The sequence below is a fragment of the Simochromis diagramma genome, unplaced genomic scaffold (genome assembly GCF_900408965.1).
Source record: "Simochromis diagramma unplaced genomic scaffold, fSimDia1.1 OVJJ01000038.1, whole genome shotgun sequence".
Taxonomy (NCBI): domain Eukaryota; kingdom Metazoa; phylum Chordata; class Actinopteri; order Cichliformes; family Cichlidae; genus Simochromis; species Simochromis diagramma.
The window spans coordinates 413,603-424,314 of NW_024387105.1; the positions used below are offsets into that span (position 1 = coordinate 413,603).

Here is a 10,712-nt window from a genome sequence, read left to right on the forward strand (position 1 = left end):
TTCCCACTTATCATTGGCTGGAACCACTTCGTGACGTCAGAGAAAAAAATAGCCCACAAGGAAGCGCGTGTCCCGCAAGGTCCCGGTCAAGAAATCGAAGCACGCGTCGCGGTTCGTGGACGCGCAGAGACCCGGATGCTGGTTCTGGCTCGGCTGAGTGCAGAGCTCGCTGAGAAGGCGCGCGCACGCTGAGAAGGCGCGCGCACACTGACAGCACCGGCGGGGTTCCGGTTTCACGGTGAGTGTGAGTCTCGGACACGCGGTCTGTGTTTGAACGCTGCCACAGTGGGGCGTGGGGATGTTGCACTGTGTGCTCTGGGGCTCCGAGCCCACGGATGTCCAAGATCCTGCGGCAGAAACCCAAACTCTTCTTCTCTTGTTCTTGATTTTGTCTCTCATGTGTCTGCAGAGCTGAAGGATGTCTGAAAAGGGGCCTCCTGAGGGGGAGCGTCCTCAGTCCCAAACCCAGTCCACCCTGTCCCCGTCCCAGGCCAAGTCCCAGTCCCAGTCCCAGCCTGGTTCCAGTTCATCCAGTGGGCCCAGCTCAGCCAGTCAGTCGTCGAGTGGCTCGGGGACTCTGAGCAGCGTGGACACCATCCCCGTAACGCTCGCGTCCGTCCCAGAGGAGCCCGAGCCGCAACCCTGGGGCCGCCTACTGCCCATGGTCCCGGGCTTCAGGAGCCACGGTACCGCTGCTCACAACACGCCGGCTCGTCCTCTGTTCACTCTGTTCTTAATCAGGTTCCATTAAACTGAACATATTGTGCTGTCTGGAAATAGTAATTAGTAGAATTAGCAGCAGAATTAGCATAATCAGCCAGCCGAGCTCTGCTGTTCCATACTTTAAATAACACATGAAGTAATCAGGATACTTCTGTTCAGCAGACAGTGCTTCAGGTGTGACAGCTCTTTAGACTGTAGATAAAAGATGGACGTGGCAGCCTGGTTTTTTTAACACCTCTTCCTGTTTCAAGCAGTGACCAAAGGATGAGCTAGCTGCTGCTGCTAATTAGCAACCAAATAAAATCCCAGAATTGCAGGTTTTGTAATTCCACGGGGGGGGCAGAAGACTGCATAGAGGAGCACTTCCTGTTTCCTGTTTGTTTGTTTACAGACTGCATAGAGGACCAGTACCTGTTTGGACGGGACTCCAAGTGTAACTACGTCCTGGAGGATCCAAATGACCGAAATTCCAGAAAGTTCCGAATCTACAGCAAGAAACACTTCAGGATCTACAGAGTGAGACTACTGCAGTACTACTACCACTGATATTAGCACTGATCGTACTGTGAGTACTGCGCTCACGGGGCTTTAACGTCGCCCTCTCCACCTGTGTGTGTCAGGAGGGCTCGGAGGTCTTCGTGGAGGACCTCAGTAATAACGGCACTTTTCTCGATGGGATTCCGATCGGGAAAGACAAGAAGCTTCCTCTGGTCAATAACGCCGTCATCTCTCTGGCTGAACAACGAAACCGAGGTGACTCCGCCCACCAGAACAGCACCTGAAAACACCTGGACACCCTGGTGCTGGTCTCACCTCCTGCTCATGTCTCTCTGCAGTCTTTGTCTTCATCGACCTGATGTCGGACGATCAGTCCAGCCTACCCAGAGACCTGCAAGACAAATACCTACTGACGCGACGCATCGGCACGTGAGTTGTTTCGTGGCGTTGTGATGTCATTTCCTGTGCCACCCTGCTGACTGTGTGTGTTTCAGAGGAGTGTGTGGCGAGGTCCGGCTGGCTTTCGAGCGATCCACCTGCAGGAAGTTTGCAGTGAAAATCATAAACAAGAAGAACTTTCAGTCTGAAGGGGTGAGTCGCCTCATCTGCTCTCTGATTGGCTGAGACCCGCTGCTAGTTTCTTTCGACTGCGTGTTTGTCAGCAGGTGTGATGGTGTCAGTTCATTTATGAATTTTAATAGCGTCAAAAATGCAGACACCCCTCTCTGTCAAACTAACAGTGCACTGCATGAAATCACCACTAGGGGGGCGGGAAACTCTCAGTACACTGCTTAATTTAAATATTTCTGGTGCCAGCCAATCAGGTATTGAATTGAACTCAGTTTAACCCAATGAAATGTCAGCAAGGTGTGAAAACACAGATACCTCCCAGAGAACTACAAACATGGCGTCTCAACCTTATTTTGAGTTGAAGGGGAACAACCAATGGTGATCATGTGACTTATTTTTCTGTCCAATCACAGACGGCGACACGAAACGCAAAGACGGAGATTGACATCCTGCAGAGGGTCGACCACGTGAGTAACACCAACGAAGAAGAAGAAAAAGCACAAGTACAGGAACGCTCCTTTATCGCCAGTAACAACACTCATCCTTCCTTTCCTTCTCTTCACTCCTTGTCTCCTGCAGCCTTGTCTCATAAAGACGGAGGACTTCTATCAGACGGAGGAAAGTTTCTACATCGTGTTGGAGCTGTGCGTGAAACTCCACCTGTCTCTCTCACCCGTCTCTCAGGCCACGTCCACACTAATACGTTTTCGGTTTTTTCTCTCCATTTTGGCCTCCCGTCCAAACTGAGACGCCGTTTTCGCTCAAGGAAAACGCCGCGTTTTGAAAACGGATACATTTGAACACGGTGCTTTTCCAAAATGATGACACATTTTAGTCATGTGATGCAGTCATGTGACCAATTAAACTGAGATAGCGGAGGGCGTTACACAGCAGTTGTTTTGTTTGACAGCCCTAAAAAGATCAACATCAGCCTGTACATGCTCCTGAGAGCTTTTCTTCAAATTCTTTAATTCTCACTCGCTTTTGTAACTTTGTACTTTTGTGTTACTCGCAGCAACGACTCCACCTCATTGTGAGTCCATTTAAAAAAAACTCGGTTCTTTTCCTCCACATTTTGCCGACGTGTCAACGAGCCGGAACGTAAATAAACGGCAGACAGAAATGAGGCAGGTCGAATCTTCTTGCGTTTCACGCATGCGCAGGACTGGAACGGAAGTGTTTTTGGCCGTTTCAATGTGGACGCACAACTCTGTGAACGCTAGTGTGGACGCAGCCTCTCTCACCTGTGTCTCTCTCTCACCTGTGTCTCTCTCTCACCTGTGTCTCTCTCTCACCTGTCAGGATGGAGGGGGGGGAGCTGTTCCACAGAGTGAAGTCGAAGCAGCAGCTCAACGAATCTGTTGCCAAACTTTATTTTTACCAGATGCTTCGTGCTGTGGAGGTTAGCTGGTGTTGCTATGGTAACGAGCACGCGCACACACACACACACACACACAGGTGCAGCGACTGTAACTGTGTGTGTGTGTGTGTGTGTGTGTGTGTGTAGTATCTCCACAGTAACGGGATCATCCACAGAGACCTGAAGCCGGAGAACATCCTGTTGTCCTCACAGGACGACGTGTGTCTCATCAAGGTACGTGCGCTCACCTGCAGCATCACCTGCAGCATCACCTGCAGCATCACCACCTCCTCCCTCCTCACTGAGTGCGTGTGTGTGTGCGCGTCAGGTGACGGACTTTAACCAGTCTCGGATCCTGGAGGAGGCGGTGCTGATGAGGACTCTGTGTGGGACTCCATCTTACCTGGCTCCGGAGGTGTTCACGCACGCGTCCACCACAGGTTACGGGCTCGCCGTGGACGCCTGGAGCCTCGGCGTGCTGCTCTTCGTCTGGTAGGCTCCGGCCTCCTGCTGCAGGGTGATGATGGATGATTTGTGTTGTCAGGGAAACGCTTTCGTTCATTCACCTGTCGCGCCGCCTCGACTCGTGCGCTCGCTCGTTTGCCCGCCTGGTTACCCTCGGCACATGAAAACAGAGCCGCTGCCGGCACGCCAGAGTCTGTTTCTACTTCCTGCGTGGAGCCATTGACATCGATCGCACAATTGATCTATATTCAGACGAAAAAAACTTCAGAGTAGAAAAACTTTATTTTTTTCTGTAAAACCCACAAACATGTTTAACGAATCATTTTCATAACTTGACGTGCAAAAAGAAATTTTACATTTCTAAATGAAACAATTACAACACACTGACCACACACTGACCACACTCTGACCGCACACTGACTGCACTCTGACCACACTCTTCAAATTTCCCCCTCTTCCTAAACAACCAAGTGCCACATGTTGCCATATCATTTTTTGATTGGTTGACATGGTACACAGTAACACCAATAGGGAAGTGTTTGCTAGCGCTGCCCGTTCTTCCTGCTGTAAACACAGTTTTATTCAGAAAAACGTGGCGTGTACTTTTATCATAACTCATTCAGACTCTATCAGAACTGGTATAAAGTTTGAAGTCCGCACTTTCGACCCAGGTTGAAACGAGACTCTGGGTCGCTGCATCTGGTTGCTGTGTCGTCTTAAATTGGTCGTGTGATTTTGACGCGCCGGTACCTCTGTCGACCCCAGAGTGTTAAACGTGCTCGTGGGCATCGGCTGCTTTTACACCCATGTTCAGTCCCTGGTCACCTGACCTTTGACCTCAGAAAGGCTCCTCCCTGGGATGAATCCGTATTACATACAGACAGAAAACGCTGGCTGTCAGCGGCAGAGTCTGACAGAAACGGCATTTCTGCAGCGACCGGCTGATTCCCGAGACCTCGGCACGCGTCGCTGTCCGAGGTGTTCACAGCGTCCTACTCCTGCTCACATCACCAACGAAGAAGAAGCAGAATACGCGCCCGCTTTTTATCCCTGTAGGACTCTGTTTCCATAAATGACTCGTGGTTTAAGAGTCATTTATGGAACTTCGGCGGCGATGTCACCTGGCTCCTGCAGGCGTGTGACTGTCGAGGAAGCCGCAGAGAAACAGCCAGGGTCAGAGGTCAAACATCTCCACCTGAAAGCTGTGAAAATTTCTATGTAACGTTTGATGATTTGCTGAAACTCCGGCTTCATCACTGAGTCCTCCTCTCTCTCCTCCCGTGTCAGCCTGGGAGGTTACCCTCCGTTCCACGAGAGCTTTGGTCATCAGTCGGTCACCGATCAGATCATCAGAGGAGAGTTCACCATGGTTCAGTCCAAGTGGACGAGCGTCTCTGATCAAGGTACGAGCTGCTTCAGTTGAACTTTATCGATACTGTTAGTGATGACGGGCTCGCTGTCGGGCGCTCGCTGAGATTTTTCTAGAAACGAGCAAACGAGAGCCGCTCACACCGCAGAGTCACCGTCAGGCTCACGGTGTGTTCAGGTGTGTCAGTGAGTCACTGCGTGTTCCACAGTGCGTCGGGGGGCTCAGGACTTTTGCACAGCACTGTTTTAGTTCCATCTTGTTTGGAACCTGAGGGTGAAAGGCGGAGCTTCCTGTGTTTGGACTCACATGACCCGTCTGTGTTTCAGCCAAAGACGTGGTGAGGAAGCTGCTGGTCGTTGATCCGATGAAGAGGATGAGCATCGAGGAAGCTCTGCAGCACCCCTGGCTACAGGTAACGCCTCACCTGACGCCCCCCCCACCCAAATAACCACACACAGGCTGTGTTCAGTGTTTTTGTAGTGACTCCGCCCTCAACGATGGCGGTTGGCTGTCTGCAGCACAGCTGACGCCACAGCAGCAAGTCTTAAGAGGGTTAAAGATGTTCAGGTGCATTGTGGGAAGTGTAGGCTGCTCACTCTGTGATGGTTGCAGGACCAGAAGATGTTGGAGACGGCGCACAGGCTCATGTACCCGTCTGCAGAGGGAGGGGGGGCTGCTGCTGCCATGGTAACCACACATACACAAACACACACACACAGTACAACCATGACTCTGCCTCCTGATCCATTGAGCTCCTCCCCCTGCAGGAGGCGGAGTCGACCTCAGGAAGACACCTGAGGAAACGAGGACGAGAAGGAGATGGCGAGGAGCAACATCCTGCCAAACGGAGCCAAGGCCCGCCCTCTTCCTCTGTGTAGTCACGTCTCTGCTGCTGAACCTGGTGTAAATAAAGTTTTCTAATAAAGATTTTTACATTTTTGCTGAGTCTCTTTAATGTGCTCGTTTGAACACGCCTACAGCGCTGCAGCTCCTCCTCCAGCCTGCGGGGGGCGCTCAGTCACAGACACTCAAGGGGCAAAGTACAAGCAGCTTTTTTTATTTTCATTTCAAAGCTCATTTCCTGTTAAAGTGCTTCAGCTGATTCAAACATTGAACTCCAACATTGATTCATCGATAGATTTATTGATTCTGTCATCGATCAGAGTCCAGGAACTCTGTGACGGCTCGAAGGCCTCTGAGGTTTTTAAAGCAGAGAAATCAAAGTGAAATTGAGCCGCTCCTTCATCCTCCTCACACCCTCGACTGACTCCTCCCCCTCGTGCAGATGTCACAGACGGGCTCGGCGGCGGTCTCTGAGGGCATACAGGACGCTGTGAGCTTCGTCAAATGCCTCGCCGACGGCCGACTGGACTCGACTCCTCCACCGCTGCAGCTGAGGACGCTCCTTCAGGACGTCTCTGCCCCCACCCAGAGGCTGCAAGGAGACACACTGAGCATGCTCAGAACCATACAGACACAAACAGAGGGTACGTTCAGAGTGCCCGCTCCTCTCGGGAGCGTTTCTAATCAGCTGTCAGTCCTCAGAGTAAGGAAAGGAGCTTCAGTGCTTCCTTTAGCAGAGGAGACAGTGGAGCATCCTTCATGAGAAGAGAAGCAATAATCTGTTTTATAATCTGAACTCAGTCTGTGAAGGTTCTCAGACATCCAGCTCATCGTAGTCTGAGGAGCTCGGAAAGAAAAGCTTCGGGACTTAATCAGAGAAGCTTCTTCAGTTCTAAGAACAACGACTGGAGAGTCCCTAAGAGGGTCGTGGACCCCCTATTGATCCTCTTCCTCATCACAGGAGTATCATGTCTGTAACTGCTCGCTGGGGCAGGGACAAGTTAAAAAGTGCAACACAAACAGACATGCTCTGCTTTCAAAGTAAAAGCTGCACTTTTGTTGGCAGCAGTGCAGAATTACAACTTTTACTTTGAAGGGGAAGCTTCTCCATTTCCTGTTTGTGTCTCAGTTTCACTGCAGCTGTTTGGAGACGAGCTCTCTGAACATACCCAAAGAGACAAAAGGCTTCTCTGAGGGGGGCGGGGCTTGAGCATCCAGAAACTGACCTGCGTGAGCTCGCACACCGCGAGCAGGTCGGCCACAGTGATGTCATCACCGCAGAGGAAAGGCTGGCGGCGAAGAAACATGGACTCCAGTTTATCCAGCGTGTCGTCGAGGTCGGAGAGAGCGCGATTCAAACGGGCCTCATCCACCGGAGAGCCAGACTGAGCTGGGAGCAGCACCTGAGGTGGGCGGAGACACAAAGCACACCTGAGCTCCTTCATGGCATTACAGCAGCTTTATATTCCTGATGATGTCAGAACAGGTGCGCCGTCATCACAGAACCCCACGCTGCCGTCTCCTGATCAGCTGATTTCAGATATTTGAAGACGTGTTTTGCAAAATCAGGATTTTGGCTCCATACCTCCAGGATGAAGACTTTAGCAGCGTGCGGTCGTGTGTTGGTGTGATGCCACGCTGTGTACTCGTCCACTCGGGCTCGTCTCTCTGGTTGCCGTGGATACCAGTGCTCTGGGACATCGTACTTGGTGGTGAGGTACTTCAAGATGGCGTCGCTGCAACACATGACACAACCTGACGTTTACACTGAGCATGTGATTCCGACGTGACCCGTCCTGCCTCACAGGAACACACTTTAAATGAGTGAGCGTGTGTGTGTTTTAATCTCTAAAGTTAATTCAATTCAATTCCATTTTATTTATATAGCGCCAAATCACAACAAAAGTCGCCTCAAGGCGCTTCATAGGTACAGAGAAAAACCCAACAACCATATGACCCCCTATGAGCAAGCACTTTGGCGACAGTGGGAAGGAAAAACTCCCTTTTAACAGGAAGAAACCTCCGACAGAACCAGGCTCAGGGAGGGGCGGGGCCATCTGCTGTGACTGGTTGGGGTGAGAGAAGGAGAAGTTAGAAATATCCTGTCTCAGAGTGAAGCTGAAAAACTAGTTCATGCATTTATTACTTCCAGGCTGGACGACTGTAATTCATTATTATCAGGACGTCCTAAAAACTCCCTGAAAAGCCTTCAGCTAATCCAAAATGCTGCAGCAAGAGTCCTGACAGGGACTAGAAAGAGAGAGCATATTTCTCCTGTTTTGGCTTCCCTTCATTGGCTTCCTGTTAAATCCAGAATTGAATTCAAAATCCTGCTCCTCACATACAAGGTCTTAAATAATCAGGCCCCATCTTATCTTAATGACCTTGTAGTACCATATCACCCTATTAGAGCACTTCGCTCTCGCTCTGCAGGCCTACTTGTTGTTCCTAGAGTATTTAAAAGTAGAATGGGAGGCAGAGCCTTCAGTTTTCAGGCCCCTCTTCTGTGGAACCAGCTTCCAGTTTGGATTCAGGAGACAGACACTATCTCTACTTTCAAGATTAGGCTTCAAACTTTCCTTTTTGCTAAAGCATATAGTTAGGGCTGGACCAGGTGACCCTGAATCCTCCCTTAGTTATGCTGCAATAGGTGTAGGCTGCCGGGGGATTCCCATGATGCACTGGGTGTTTCCTTTCCAGTCACCTTTCTCACTCACTATGTGTTAACAGACCTCTCTGCATTGAATCATATCTGTTATTAACCTCTGTCTCTCTTCCACAGCATGTCTTTATCCTGTCTTCCTTCTCTCACCCCAACCAATCACAGCAGATGGCCCCGCCCCTCCCTGAGCCTGGTTCTGCCGGAGGTTTCTTCCTGTTAAAAGGAAGTTTTTCCTTCCCACTGTCGCCAAAGTGCTGCTCATAGGGGGTCATATGATTGTTGGGTTTTTCTCTGTGTGTATTATTGTAGGGTCTACTGTACAATATAAAGCACCTTGAGGCGACTGTTGTTGCGATTTGGTGCTGTGTAAATAAAATTGAATTGTGTGTGTGTGTGTGTGTACCTCTCTGTGAGGACAAAGCCGTCGTCCACCATGACAGGAACCTTCTGCATGGGGTTCAGCTTGGTGAAGGTCGGAGTCCGATGTTCTCCTGCACACACAAGAGAAGCTAAAAACAAAGTCCACTCAAAACTCAGGTCATATAAAGCGGCCTGCAGCGTGTGCGCTCTAATGCAGACAGAAGTCTGAGCAGCAGCTTCATTCAGAACTCCGATGGGAAACCAAGTGATTTAAGATTCCCAGAATAATGATCTGTTGTTATTTTTTGTTTCCGAAACATGTAAACTGTGTGAAAATCGGACATTCGGTGAGTTTAAGAGCGCCGAATGTCCCCGACCAGTCTCATGACGTTTTCTATGAGGATCAGTTCGGTTCGGATGCAGTTTCCTCTCACGGGGTCAGAGAGAGCATAAATCCGGAGATTTTGAGTGAGGTCTGGCGGGCTCTGTGCACCGCTCGGATGTAGGTCAAAGTTCTTCGGGTCGGAGTTCAGCTGAAGTTGTGTGCCCACAAACTGCTCTGGGTGCGCCGAGTGCGTACACGGGTGAGCAGGCCGTCAGAGGACGAGTTAGCCGCTCGGCTAGTCGGTTAGTTAACCGGCTGGTTGGTTAACCAGCCTGTCAGCAGCTCACCTTTCCGCAGCGCCACGGCGCGCACTCTGTGCGGGATTTTGGTGCAGGTGAGCAGGATGTGCACCGCCCGGCAGGGCTGCGATAGAAGGTCCAGGTACACCTCCACCAGCCGGCCTGTTGCCATGGTGACCGAGGCGTTTTTATCCGTTAAACCAGCGAAAAAAGCACAAAAAGCGTGAGCAGGCAGCCGTCCGTCTTCCCCTGAGGTTCTGCAGCCTGACAGCTGCTCCACAGCGCCCCCTGCAGCCGCACAGACAACTGCAGCCCAGAAAAGGTTACAGCTTCCTGGGAGGACACTGCAGCGCCTCCTTGACACCTCCTTCAGAGGAAACACAGAAAAATCATGACAGGACGACCCTCTTCCTCTATGTAGTCACCCAGCAATCATAGAGGTTTACATCAGCACTGCAGCAGCTTCTACTGTTATAACCTCACATTGCTTTTCTCAGCTTAAATATGTAAAAATTGGGTTTTTTGTTTTCTGTTCTGTGTCCTGTTCTTTTTCTATATATGTGTGTTTTTATTGCTGCTGACACAACCAAATTTCCCCTTGTGGGACAATTAAAGGATTATTCTGTTCTCCTGTAAACTGGGAGCGTGTCCGTGGCGTGTGCTGTGTTCAGACTGCATGAACAGCTGCTGTGCTTATCTGTCGTCATTAATAAACCTTCTCTCTCAAACTATTTCAGAGTCGAATTAGTTCTAAAGAAAATGAGGAACGCTTCACGAATTTGCGTGTCATCCTTGCGCAGGGGCCATGCTAATCTTCTCTGTATCGTTCCAATTTTAGTATATGTGCTACCGAAGTAACACGACCACCCGGGGCCCGTCTGCGCTGGAGGCGCTCACGGTCACGGTGAGGCGCCGAGCCGAGGCCCAGACCGCTCCGAGGCGCCGGCCACCGACACCTCCAGCGCTGCCGGGTCGCTTTCATCCCCGCCATCAGTCCCCGCGGATCAGCGGACCGGGCCTGGGTCCGATTCCCCCCCCGCTCTACTTCAGGCTGCGCCTCACAGAGGCACAGGGGCATTGTGGGAAATTTACACAGGCCGGTTTACATCAGCAGGTCAGGATTGGACGGCTGAAGGCGCCATAACAAAGGCCGACCCAACGCCCTCCTCCCACAGTCCCAGCCATCCACCCAGCCCCCACCCGCCCTGCAGGTCAGAGTCCGACACGGGGGGGGGGGG

The 10,712-nt window shown here is 51.1% G+C and overlaps 2 protein-coding genes and 1 non-coding gene across 3 annotated transcripts; 1 reads left to right on the top strand and 2 right to left on the bottom strand.

Moving 5' to 3' along the window:
- Nucleotides 1-97: 97 nt before the first annotated feature.
- On the top strand, nucleotides 98-5,925 carry chek2 (checkpoint kinase 2). The gene is made up of 15 exons (XM_040046656.1): nucleotides 98-238; nucleotides 410-686; nucleotides 1,115-1,239; nucleotides 1,344-1,476; nucleotides 1,560-1,650; nucleotides 1,716-1,812; nucleotides 2,205-2,258; nucleotides 2,371-2,435; nucleotides 3,094-3,193; nucleotides 3,299-3,385; nucleotides 3,480-3,643; nucleotides 4,904-5,019; nucleotides 5,312-5,397; nucleotides 5,598-5,672; nucleotides 5,753-5,925. Exons 2-15 carry the CDS (start codon nucleotides 419-421, stop codon nucleotides 5,861-5,863), a joined length of 1,572 nt encoding a protein of 523 aa, XP_039902590.1. The 5' UTR covers nucleotides 98-238; nucleotides 410-418; the 3' UTR covers nucleotides 5,864-5,925.
- Nucleotides 5,926-6,108: 183 nt separating this feature from the next.
- On the bottom strand, nucleotides 6,109-10,371 carry gstt2 (glutathione S-transferase theta 2). The gene is made up of 5 exons (XM_040046663.1): nucleotides 9,523-10,371; nucleotides 8,894-8,981; nucleotides 7,414-7,564; nucleotides 7,055-7,231; nucleotides 6,109-6,420 (listed from the first exon to the last, which is right to left on the bottom strand). Exons 1-5 carry the CDS (start codon nucleotides 9,644-9,646, stop codon nucleotides 6,274-6,276), a joined length of 687 nt encoding a protein of 228 aa, XP_039902597.1. The 5' UTR covers nucleotides 9,647-10,371; the 3' UTR covers nucleotides 6,109-6,273.
- Nucleotides 10,230-10,335, bottom strand: LOC120743165. Its single transcript, XR_005698081.1, has one exon. It is a non-coding gene; the product is annotated as a U6 spliceosomal RNA (small nuclear RNA).
- Nucleotides 10,372-10,712: the final 341 nt, after the last annotated feature.